Source organism: Parasteatoda tepidariorum, chromosome 2 (assembly GCF_043381705.1).
Source record: "Parasteatoda tepidariorum isolate YZ-2023 chromosome 2, CAS_Ptep_4.0, whole genome shotgun sequence".
Lineage (NCBI taxonomy): Eukaryota > Metazoa > Arthropoda > Arachnida > Araneae > Theridiidae > Parasteatoda > Parasteatoda tepidariorum.
The window spans coordinates 26554601-26568211 of NC_092205.1; the positions used below are offsets into that span (position 1 = coordinate 26554601).

General features: G+C 32.6%; 1 protein-coding gene across 1 annotated transcript in view; it reads left to right on the plus strand.

The window, feature by feature from the left end:
• LOC107443031 (uncharacterized) overlaps positions 1-9593 on the plus strand; it is a 19559-nt gene extending 9966 nt beyond the window's left edge. Inside the window, exons 3-6 of the mRNA XM_071177350.1 lie at positions 876-999; positions 3056-3180; positions 4224-4348; positions 8811-9593. Coding sequence (XP_071033451.1) covers positions 876-999; positions 3056-3180; positions 4224-4348; positions 8811-9236 — 800 coding nt within the window. The 3' untranslated portion in view covers positions 9237-9593. The remainder of the gene's footprint in view (positions 1-875; positions 1000-3055; positions 3181-4223; positions 4349-8810) is intronic.
• Positions 9594-13611: the final 4018 nt, after the last annotated feature.

Consider the following 13611-nt stretch of genomic DNA (forward strand, 5'->3'; position numbering starts at 1 on the left):
CTGTTACAATTGACCCCACTCTACCCTACGTTTAGGGTTTAGAAAAAAGGTCTTTTCTGTTTCTCCTCGTAGTAATTTTCAAATCTGACTTTTTTGAAATCTATTGATGGAAAAAAAATCTGCAGATGCTCTGATAATCTGCAGCTTCCGTATCCGTGCTGGAGGATTTCTGCTACCGGAATCGTAACTATCTTGTGTTTTTAACCCTTTAACGCATTTCGAATATCGGTGTCCTTTTTATATATTTCTTTCTGATACTTTAATCATAAGCAAAAGTATATTTTGGTATTTTTCAAAACTTTATCCATAATTTATTTTGTGAATTAAAGAAATTTGAATGAAGAATAATTGTTTCTCTTAGATCTAAGTAATTGCAAATTTGAAAAATTATTGTTTGGAAATGAGCAGTGTTTGAAAGATTTTACCTTTCACGCCGACACCGGTGTTTCATGCTGTATTTCATATCCATAAATTATTAATATGATAAATATAATATTTTTCACTCACATTGTCCTGGATTGATGCAAAATAATGAAAAGTATGCTTAATAAAAGTTCTGCGTCAAAGGGTTAACTCTATTCTCATTTTCTTTGTTATCTTCTGCTTAGACAATTTTCCAAAAATTTTTAAAATCTACTGAAACAAAATAATAATAATAATTTAATGACCATTAATAGCAGTGATATCATTGCACAAAAATATAGAACATTGATATGACTTAAGAAGAAAGGATAAATAAAATTTAGAAAGAAGGACTTTTTAAAAAAAATTAAATGCTTAGGAATGCACATAGTTGGTACTTTTGCCTGAATATATTTTACTCATGTTTGTCAGTGAAAGTTTTACTTCAACTAAAGGGTATATCATCATTTTAGACAATTTTAATCGAATAGTCGTCGGGGGCTACAACACTAAACGACTTAAGGTAAGGGATAAAACTGTGCAATTATTTTTTGGAGTTCATCCTGGTAAAGAGAGATATCGTGAATTAATGTCCATGTAAGTACAAAAAATTCATTTTTAATTCAAATTTGTTACATTTTAGCGTTAAATACAACTTACTTTTTGCAAAATATAACGTATTTACCAATAAAACTCTTATTTGATTGTACTATTTACTTATATCATCACTATGTCGTAACTTAATTGATATTTATTTTTAATAACCATGTGTTGAATACTCAGGATTATTGGGAGAAACTTTAAGGGACGGTAGGAGACCATCACAAGGATTCAGAATTGCTCAATTAGTTATGCTGAATTTAAATTTGCATCACTTTCATCCTGATCAAATACTGATATCTGATGCTTTTTTAAGCTAGGCTTGTTCCATTTTAAACTTAAATTATAATTTCTACTTAATTCTTTTTTAGTCTTAAACTAATTTTAAACTCTTAGAAATTTCGTCTTCCTTTGAACTGATTTTGGTAAATTTATATTATCGTATAATGAGAGTTTACGCGGGAAAAAAGTTATTTAAATTGTTCATTTGCTTTATTTCTTACTTTATATGAAATTTTATTAGAATATAAAGAAGAAAATTTTGAAAAAGATAATACAAAATTATTTTTAAAAAAATTCTGTATCACTTACCACTATTATTACAATTCTCTTTATAACAAACAAGCTTGTTGCCAGATTGTTTGTGATGGCTAGCCCTGCCCTAACTACTATCAATGATAATTTAAAGAAAAAATCGTCATACACAGAAGGCAAATTTTTAAGATACATGACTGGTGCCCCAAGAGCTATCAGCAACAGACTGCTAAGGAAGAATCTAGACATAGAAGAAATTAAATGCTTCATTGCCAAATTCAACAGCAAATTCTATAGCGACGCTAGAAACTGTACTCCCTCGAATTTCAATCATTTGCTAGACATCAGCTTAATCGACAACATTAAATATAGCCCAGTAACCGTATTCCTCATGTCAGATTGTGTCATATCAAAATATTACAAATGATAGTACCACTGTTTTTTAACTCTTATATACTTTTGACCCTGGGGATCTCCTCCGTTAATTTTCTACTAGTATAAGCTTATTCCATCATGACTTTTGAGCATAGAACAAAACAAACCAGTATAAGACGAATCGGTTGGTGGCACTCTGCGCCAAATACTGAGGTACCCTACATATCCAGCATTGTTTGCGATGATGTTAGAATTCAGTAAAATTTCCAGAATGACCAGAAGTGGGGGGGCAGGAACATTGATTGACATTTACCATACCAATAAGTTAAAATCCTTAAGTAATAAGATCTTCTCCTCAAAGAAAAAATAAAACTGTTTTGATGATCCAGTTAGAATCTACTTAAATTTTTTCTTTCCAGAATGTCGGAAAATCCACACGGTATTCTTCAGATTTTTGATATTGTTCAGATTTTTGATATTGTTTTGATATTCTTCAGATTTTTGATATTGAAAATGTTAGTATCCTTAAGACATTAAAAAAAAATCATTACTATTCGCGTATAATTTGTGACGTTGGTCGCGTTTGCGGCCCTGTGCACTTTTGCGATTTTTTATTCTTTTCCTATCTTACAATGAATTTGTTCGTAAGACTTAGTTTCCAGTAGATCACCAAGGTAAAGCATCACTAACTATGGACGATGAACCAGTGGTGTGTGTATGTGTCAGTGTGGGTGGGAATGAGGGTGTGCTATATCGATCCTCGTTAAATTGTTCCATCGTGAAGTACTCGACTTCACACACAGATATCTGGGCTGTCAAAGCTGGGAGCCATCCTCTCTATTAAGGATCAAAACTGTGATGGCGTGTCCAGATCATCCTGGGGTGTTTGCCAGACCATCGCTATTATCCCATTTTGCAGCTCTAAAGCGATTTAAATAAAGTACTACAACTAATTCTTTTTGTATGCCTACTTTGTTCCTTCATTTTTTTAAACTTCCTGAATTTATTTTTATATTTACCTTAATAGTAAGTAAGTATCCTTCAGTAATAAAATTTTGTCCTCGAAGAGCAACAGCAACAATTTAAAAAATATATATATTTATAGATAATGCTGACAGATATATTTAAATTTTTTTTCTTCCAGAGCAACTAGAAATGCAGACGGTATTCTTCTGGTTTATGATACTGCAAACAATCGTACTTTTGAGAAACTTGGAGAATGGTGTGACACAATGAGGAAATTAGCTCCAGAAGCAATCATATTCATAGGTATTTATTTTATTAATTACTTCTAGTATTTGGGCCGAGATTGCCTGGTTTGTTGGGCTCTTGTTCTTGAGATCATGAGTTCGAATCCCGCGAGCCGAATAATCCCCGTGTATCACCCCGGAGACCCAAAGTCTACCAAGTTCCGATAAAAAATCAATACCTCTAGAGGTACTGAATTGGAGATTGGGCGTTCTCTGGTTAAGGTTAAGATTACGATCTGTGTATGAATGAATTGACTCTCCGTGTGAAACAGGCCTTGACGTGTTCGTGTGACTTAAGTCGTATTCTTGGCCGTAGATGGTGCCACTGAAAAACAAGAAACGCACTCTCTTCCTTGCAAATTCGCTATGATTTCCCATAGCAGGCTTGCTAGTTTTGGCAAGTGGCATAAGTAACAACTTCTAGCATTTTATTTTCACAGATAGCTTAAAAATAAATATTTATATCGGAATATTACTAGCTGTTTTTAATTGAATATTATAGGATTTCTGAAATAAAAATACTAATTTAAATCTTTTGCCGAGTAATGCAAGGGTTGTTTATGACCATAGAGTTAGCGTAATCTTCAGTTCGTATCCCTTAGTCTTGATATAAAGTGCACATGTTTGAAACTTTAAAAATTTCTGCATATCTCCATGGGAAAAAATATGTCTGTATGTGTGCATTGTGGCATTTGGATGATATAAATTAAAATTGACATTGGAAATTTCATTTATAAAAAATATTTGGATGAGAAAATATTTGGTTTGAATATATTAGTGAGGGTGAGACATTCATATGGTAAGACAACTTCTCGTGTCGCAATCTCTCCACTTCTCAGCTGCTTGTGTGCCTTTTCGTTTTTATAAGATGAACTATCTATTATGTTAGAGTATCCACTGATATAATTCAAGAACAGTTGGGTATTTAACGAATTGCGAATTTAACGAATTGAGCATTAACGCAAAAATAATGTTACTTTCCCAGAGAAAAAAAATTCATTTATGAAAATTTTTTCTTAAGATTTCAAGTTTCTTTTAATAAAAATATTTTATAATTGACAGTTGGTGCTCGATCTGACCTTTTTCATAAAAGGGAAGTACTTTTTAAAGAAGGCCAAAATTTTGCCAAAAGTGAAAATCTCGAATTTTTTGAATGCAGTGCCAAAACTGGTGAAAATGTTGAAGAAGTAAGACATTATATATTTAATTCAAGTTTTCATACAAACTTATTTTACGATTCTCACCATCACTACATACATACATCTGATACGATAGTCTCATTTTAAACTAAATTCTTGAGGTGGGTACTTAAGAAACTGAAAAAATGGTAGCAAAACTAAGAGGATTAGACGAATTCCAATACGTTTTATATTCACCAATTTTGGGTTTCGAAACTTTAATATTAAAGTAATTCAAAAAGTTTTTTGAAAAAAGAAAATTTATATTTATAACATTCTAATTAAACAAACGTAACAAATGTGTTACAATTTTCACAATACTTTATTGAACGCTCACACTCGTTTCATCAGAAAACTTCTTTCTTTCTTCAAAAAGAAAACTCCTTTCTCGTCTTGTTTATCACTAATTTTTCTCTCACTTTACTCTCGTTTATATCAATTTGTCATTACCTTCTCTTTTTTTTCCATTTTGACAGACGATTTTGTTTAAAATTTCATTTTTATAAATTAGCTCCAGTCTACGCGTTCGTATAATTTTTCGCAATTTATATTTGATATGATCGAATATAGTTATACACACATGCAGTTTGAATGTTAATATTAATGAAATATATATTTGTAAGTGATTCAAGTTCTTAAACTTACTTGGAAATTTAAATTAAACTTTATACAACTATGCTTGAATGATTATATTTTTCTGTTGGAAGAATGTGCATATAATTGATGAGATACAAATCCAGATGTGACTTATATTCCATTTCAAAAATTCATGAATGTTAGCTATTTTAATATTAGTTTAATATTACAATATGACTTTTTTGAATATTTGAGGAGGATTTATTCTAGAAGTATTTATGTAGTATAATAAATTTATACTAAATTATTTTAGTTAGTATGATAGAGTATATTAGTATATAATGAATTATTACTTTTTGAAGCACCATAAATAGTAGTATACAGTGTGTTACAAAATTATAAGACCCACCTGAAATATCCCTCGTTTTTATGCATAAAATCTGTAATTTTAAAATAGTGAAGCAGCTTCAACAAGTTGTATTTTCTCAAATAAATCAAAAAGTGAAAAAAAATTGAATTAGGTTTACATGGCAAACGATTTTTTAAAATCTGGTCGAAATCTTTTGCGTTTTCAAAATCTTTATTATTTTTTCTTTCAAAATCGTATGAAAACGGTAACTATTAGCATCTGAGAAAACGCAGACGATAATATTATAAAGAAAGTGAGAGTTTTATTTATTTGTTCTCTTAAGAAAATTCAAAATACCACGCAGAAAAGGATTATCTGAACTAGAAGAAATAAATTAGAAAATGATTTTTTTTTAATGCTCCAGAAGATTGGAATGTTAATATTTTTTTTTTTTTTTTTTTTCCAATGGCAGGCACTGAATTTGTATCTTTGCCTATACTATGCCAGAATTGTTGCTCATTTCGCGTTACCTAGTGGGCACCTGTGAACCAAAGTCACGGAGGCGAACAACATTGCCCACGCCACACTGCCACAAACCCGTTTATAGGGTGGGCCACATTCACACATCATACACACACACAACAGAGGACAGCACAAAGAGAGAGAAACATCCATGCCCAGAGCGGGATTCGAACCCGCAGCCTATGGCTTCGCAGTCAGACACGCTAACCGCTCGGCCACCTGGCCGGCAGGGGGGGGGGGAATGTTAATATGTAAGTTAATTAAACGCTCTAAAGCTGCTGTCCATAACGTTTTAAGCAAAAAAGATTGTTATGTAAAATAAAAATACGGTAGGAAGCGTAAATTATCAGCTCGAGATAATAGGTACATTTTCAAACTTGCGACGAAACAGAACTTGTCTGCGCTCAAAATAACTCAGCAGACAAGTAGAAATAGTACAAGTAGTAGTAGATTGTCCATACAACAGTCTGATGCACTTTGAGACCAAATTCAAATGTTAAAAAGAAAACCAAGAATGTTAAAGCATCATAAAGAAGAGAGGCTGAAGTGGACAAATGTGGTCATGACCTGGGATGCTACTGGGGAAAATATTATTCTTTTCGACGAAAAGAAGTTCAATTTGGATGTCCCGGATGGCAATAATTACTTCTCACATGATTTTCGAACAGAACCTCGTGATTTCTTCCGCAGACAGATGGGTGTGGACTCGGGGATGGTGTGGGGAGCTTAAGTGTATCACAGTAAATGCAACCGGCAACGAATTTCTGGAAAAAACGGACTCCAGTTGTTAGCAACAACTGCCTTACCAATCCCTTATACCTTCTGGTCCGCATCTAGATGGGTCAAACTGGAAATTTCGACAAGACACTGCGCCATACCATGTATCCCCATCAACTAAAAATTGGTTTCAGAAAGAAAAAAATTGAAATCCTAAGCCTAGTCTTGATATTAATACTATAGATAACTTGTGGGACTGCGTGGTAGGATAAGTGTACGCAAATAACAGCCGATATGCTTCTTTTTACGACCTTGAAGTAACTATCATGGATGGATGGGACAAAATTCCTGAAACTTAGCTAGAAAACTTAATTGAGTCAATGAAAAATCCGAGTTTTTGAATTTATCCTGAAAAATGGTGGATCAACACGTTTTCAGTTTAGTAAAAACGATCATTTTAACACTGGTGGTCTTATAAATTTGTAACAGATTGTCGTTCACAAAATATTTATGGTTAAATGTGTGTATATATATATATATATATATAGTAATTCATTCATTTTTATTGGAGAATTTATATTACTAATAATAAAAGTTACAAAAACCACACAGATCTTATAATTTTGTTACATTGAATATATATATATTATACAATCGAGACAGTTACAGATAGCTAAAGGTTAAGTAATGTCTTAAATAATGATTTTTGAGCAAAAAGTTTTTGATCAGAATTACTTGTAACGTAACGCAACATTAAAATAGGTTTATAGGTTTTATGTACGATAAGGACAAATACTCTTGGACTGAAATAACAATAACCTAGTCACAAATTTCTGGAAAAGCTATGCAGTACAATTTGTTTGGGTTGTTAGCTTTAAATACACTTTTAAGGAGGTCAAAAAATTCCGTTACATTTGGAATGTTAATGTCGAATGAGAGGAAATAACCCTTAGCTTCACAAATCAAAATAATTACAATGCCTATTATTTCGAACAAGTTAACGTTTCCATTTTACTCGAAATTCTATGAAAAAGTATTTTTTATTTGTCGATTTAAAATTATTCTAGATATATACTCATTGACAAAAAAATTAGCGCACCAAGAAATAATTGCGAAACTGGACTACAGCGGAATGGAACCAAGTCGTCTTTAGCGACGAATCCAGATTCAATCTCAGCAGTGATGACAATCGTGTTCGTGTGTGGCAAATCGTGTGTGTGTGTTCGTGTGTGGGCGTCGCCTCAATCCTGCCTTTGCTGTACAGTGACACACCGCTCCCACAGCTGGTGTGATGGTATGGGGTGCCATTGCTTACAATACACGGTCACCCCTAGTATTGTCCCGTGGCACCATGACAGCCTAGCGGTATGTCCATGAAATCCTGCAACCACATGTGTTGCCACTCATGCAACTCCTCTCAGGAACCATTTTTCAACAATACAAGGCTCGGTCTCATACGGCAAGGGTGTCACAAGACTGTCTCCGTACTGTTACTACCTTTCCTTGCCGTGCCCGATCCCCAGATTTGTCTCCAATCGAGTATATCTGGGATCATTTGGGACGGCGAATTGGGCATCCCACGAGTTTGAGCGAACTAGAAGAAAGGTTACAACAAATATGGAACGAAATGTCTCAGGACATTATACAGAACTTGTATGCCTCAATGCCCGATCGTATCGCATCGTGCATTCGCGCTAGAGGGGGTGCAACGGGGTATTAACTCCTCCGTTCTTTTGCCTTTTCCTCCGAAATGAATTATCCTTTTAATTAATAAACATTGCATTTCATAATTAAAAAATAGTTTAGTAATCGACTGACAACGAAAAATTATGAATGAATATTTTAGCTTACGTTTGCGAAAGTTAAATTCTTTGTAAGTTAAACACATTGGGTATTTATTTCTTTAAAAATAATTAATTTAAATTTTCCTCGGTTCCCCATCAAAAATAGTTTAAACTTCAGATTTCTTAACAGAAAAATACGTATATTAATATTGTATTAAAAAAATTATGCCTCATATTCAAAACTTTTATTGCTAATTAATTAGCATATCTGTTACTAATTTGTCAGCAGATATTTGAGGTCACACATCCTACTGGAACAGTTAAAATTTCTAAATACGATTATTATCACCAAAGGTATTCAAGGTGATATCTTTTTTAGCGTCTAGTACGTTAAGTTTGAATGTATGCAAAGGTAACTAAAGGTTAAACGAGATTATTGAAAAGTTTTGCTTCTTTCAACTGTTTTTTTTTTCTTTTTTTCGATTTTTACACATATTTATTTCTTTTTCTTAAAAAATTGCAGATTTTTGAACAAATGACTTTGAGAATACTCGAAAAGCAAGAATTGATACCATTTATTCCTCCTGTTAAAATTGAAATAGAAGGAAAGTCTCCGGAATGGAAGCAAAACAAGTACGTGCCTGCTACGCGCACTAACGAGGAAGAAATACTCAATGGATCTGCTAATAAAACAGAAATTCTTCCCCAAAAAGATGCAAGTTATCCAGAAGATAGCGATTCGGAGTCTAGAGCTGAAGTAGAGAACATGATTGTGATAAAAGAAGATATTATTGGTACTCAATCAAGCAGCAAATTAAAACCTTTAGAGCTAAACGAAAATTACCATCCTCCGAATGATAAAAAAGATGTGATTCCGAAAGTAGAAAATTATATGCTTTCAGAAGAAGAGATGCTACTGGAAGGAAAATGTCCAGCGTGGTTTGCTTGAAAAAAAAAGAACTGTTATTTGGCTCCCTTTAAGTTATGATGGTTAAAGATAAGCTTGTTTTTCCCTCATAGTTTTAAAATTTTATCTGACAATTTTTTATTGTTATTTTGTTTTTGCAAATTCTACTTATAATGGATGCTACAAGACGTAACAGGCTGTACTTGTTGGTACTATGAAACACAGGCGATGATAGCTTTCTCTATCAGAGATTCAATTGAAGACGCGGTATGAAATGTGCAGATTGTAACTTCATTTTCAGATTAAGCAAACCATTGTATTGTTTGGAATCAAATTTTAAAGTAAATTTTCTTAATTGTTTTTGAAATATAATTATTAAAAAAAAATTCGTTCACAGCAGTGACTTTTTTTTAATTTGTTCTTTAAATTTTTCTTTACTTCGGAACTAATCATTTTTTACAAGTAGGTATTTTATCTTAGCTTAAATAAAAAAATTACTTAAATTAGGGTTGTTCAGAAAGTATTTCGTTTTTCCGACAGAGGATTTAATTGTATTTTTTCGAACCCAACTTCACACTTAAGCCGCATTATCATTATATGTTTTGAGAGCTGATATAGCAAGGCTTGTGTGTGAAAAAGTTCAATTAATTATACGCAGTAGTTTTTGGTTGGTGCCCTTTTAAATATGGTGAGCAATAAACAGCATTTTCGTCAAATTTTACTTTTTTACTATAAAAAAAGATAAAAATGCTGCTTCTGCCAGAAAGAAATTTACCGATGTGTATGAATAAGATGTGTTGACAGTACGCCAGTGCCAGAATTGGTTTGCAAAATTTCGATCCGGCAATTTTGATGTCGAAGATGCACCACGTTCTGAAAGGCCCGCTGAAGCTGATAAAGACACGATAAAGGCATTAGTTGATGCAAATTGGCGAATGACCACACGTGAGATCGGTGAGAGGTTAAATTTATCGAATTCAACTGACCACTTAAAAGGCCTGAGTCTAACCTCGAAGCTCGATATATGGGTTCCCTTGTTCTCACGGAGAGAAATTTATGTCGTCGCGTTGACGTCTGTGAGTCGCTTCTCAAACGTCACGAAAATGATTCATTTTTGAAGAGTATCATTACTGGGGACGGAAAATGAATTGTCTAGAACAATGCCAAACGCAAGAGATCATGGAGCTAAAACGATGAACCGGCTCAAAGCATTTCGAAAACCAATATCCACCAAAAAAAGGTGATGCTCTCTGCTTGATTGGATTTTAAACGAATAGTTTTCTTCTTTAGCTTTTACCGGATAACATAACACTTAATTCGGAAGTCTACTGTCGTCAGCTAGACAAACTGAATGATGATCTTCAACAGAAAAGGCCAGAATTAATCAACAGAAAAGGTATAGTGTTCCACCAAGATAGTGCGAGAACTCATACAAGTTTGGTCACTCGCCAAAAGCTTTTACAGCTTGAATGAGATACACTACCACACTCACCATATTCTCCAGATCTGGAGCCTTCGGGTTATTACTTGTTCCGGTCACTACAAAATGTTTTGGACAGTAAAACCTTTACTTCAAATGAAGAGGTCAAAAATCACCTGGATCAGTTTTTTGCCAGCGAAGACCAAAAATTTTAAGAGCGTGGAATCATGCTACTACCAGAAAGATGACAAAAGGTGTTGGACCATAATGGTTAAAAAAATAATTCAATAAATTATTTATTCATTATGCGAAAATTGTCTTTCATTTTCCTCCCAAAAAACGAAATTACTTTCCGAACAACCCAATAAAAATCGCCTTGTGCCGATGACTCCGTTTGGGTTTTTTGGTGCTGCAGCGGCGACTGGCGTCGTCGTTGCACAATTAACAAAAGGGCCGAATTTATCGGGGCGTGTCTTGAAAAAGAAATATACTACTTCAACTTCTAGATGCGAAGCCTGTTCTCTTTTTTATATATATACGATCATCGTTCTATTTTTTTTATTTTATAGTATACTGAATAAACAGTTAGTTTAACTTTAAGATGCTAAATTCAGTTAACACTTGCATAACTCAATAATCTCTACAAGATAATCTACGCATATTAAAATAAAAGAAATAAGCTATGTACTAGAAAGAAAAAGAAATGGAGTAAAGGTATTTATTTGTCTAGAAGAACCGTGAGAAGTCGTGTTACTATCATTGACGACAATCATGCTTAATTAATGTTGGTAATTAATTGAAATATAAAAAGTAACTTCTGTACGAAAAAGCAAAAATAAAGAGAAAAGCGCTTTGGGTACCAGTAAAAAATTTGCATATTATTAATGACACCAATGCTCGATTAATATTGATAATGTGTATTAATTGAAATAATATAAAATGAGCTATGTGCTAAAAAGCCAAGCCCATGGAAGAAAGATGCATGGGAAATTCGCTTGAAAACATTAAAATATCGCCATTCACAGGTGACGCTAAATTCATATGTATCCCTGACGGTAATATGTACTACTGGTATTATGGTAATTGGCGATTTGGTTTTGATAAGAATTCTAAAACGAGTTTTCCGTAGTTTCAGAATATATTTTTTTACAGTGGTAGCTAAGATAGTGTAATAATATTTTAATGAATTAGAATTAAAATAACTTTTTTCCATCGCTACTTTTAATTACTTTAACAGTAAATTAAGGGTCAGATAGAGAAATGATCATGCTCCAAAATCCTTATAAAGTTCTATTTTTTTCTTCCTTTTTTTTAATTAATACGGTTTTAGTTGGCGGACACGGACAAATACGTATAAACTCAAATGTTGAAGGGTTAAAATGCGCCTAACTATCCAAGTAGAATTTCTCCTCAGGAGAAATTGTGAATTGAATTCTATGCAGGGCGATCCCACAAAAAAATTGCAGAAGGAACTGTCAACTGTTACAATATTAAATTAACAACATGATCACCACTTGGATAAATCAAAGAGTTCATGTTAAGTCTATGAGGGTGGGATATGGCAGTTGATGAACACACAAGCAGTATCCATGTGAATGGTACTAAAACTCCACATGTATACTGTTTGTGAGGACTGTCTTTTAAGTAAAGTTTTTTTGTTTCATTAAAGCAGATATATTTCAGAATAACATATTACTTATATAATTAAAAAAACTTATCAAAAAATTATTAATCTTTTTTTAAAATGCAACTGTAATTATTATAAGGAATACATATGATTCTTTTCGTGTGCTATGGAAACGTTCGATTTCATGGTTATGTTGACTTTTCCGTCCCCCACAAAACACCAATATGGGATACACACATAAATCTAAAAAAAAGAAAAAAAGTGCATAGAAAAATAAGTATCTAAAGCAAAGCATTTTTGAGCATTTAAGTATTTTTTTTTAAATTTATATTTAGTAAAAAAAATATTTATATATACTTTTTAAATATAATATTTTGTTTCGTTAAAATTTGTTTTGCTTAGTTAAAAAATATTAATTTGAAAATCTGTTTTTTTAAAAATCTTAATAAGAAACCAGCTTATTTCTAAATGCTTTAAAAAAAATCTTGTTCTTGTTGGTATTTTGGTATTGTGTGCGCTTAAAGTAGATGTATCTCCTTATTTACTGAAAAAAGAGCTCATATGGATTTTAAAATAATTAATTATTCATGCAACGAATATAGTTCTCTAGAAGAAATTTGGAACTATCTCTTTCAGAGTAGACACAAAATTTTTAAAGATGATATGAAAGAAATGAACTGTAATTAATGTGAATGAATAAGAAAAATTTTCCTACTTTCAAAAGAAATAGACAACTTCGAATGTAACGTGCATGAGATGATAGCAAGCTTCAACAACAAAATCGTCCAGCAGTCAAGAGTTAAGAAATAAGTTATCGGTCATAGTTACAGCTAGTGTCCCTCACAGTACGAAATTTTAGTGCAATCAATTGCACCATGAAGGTATTTCTCAATCATATTTATCAATTTATGGTGCAACCTTAATACAACAATTTTTCATTTAACCAAACAAGGGTACAATTAGAAACTTTGCACCAAGTATCGATTAAACACTTACCGAGGTTTTTTTAGTATGTGCTGGTGATCAAACTCATTTATATTTATTATTATAATTCAAGGAATGTAATAGAATAATATGAGTTTTGATACCACTTTAAATATAATGAAAGTAAAACTTTCCGGGAAAACCGGAAGAGTTGGCAATGCTTAATCAATGCGAAAATTCCGTTTTTCAAACCGCTCTCTCGAACTAACTAATAGAACATTTTGGACGAATTTTAGGATTGAGAGCTAAAATTGTCCTTCGTAGCCGCTGTCCGAGCTTCAGAATGACAGAATGGTCCTAGATTTATTAGAAAGAGACACACACGCAAACATACTAACTCTTCCATTTTATTGCTACAGATTACTTCTGCTACCACTAGAAAAACC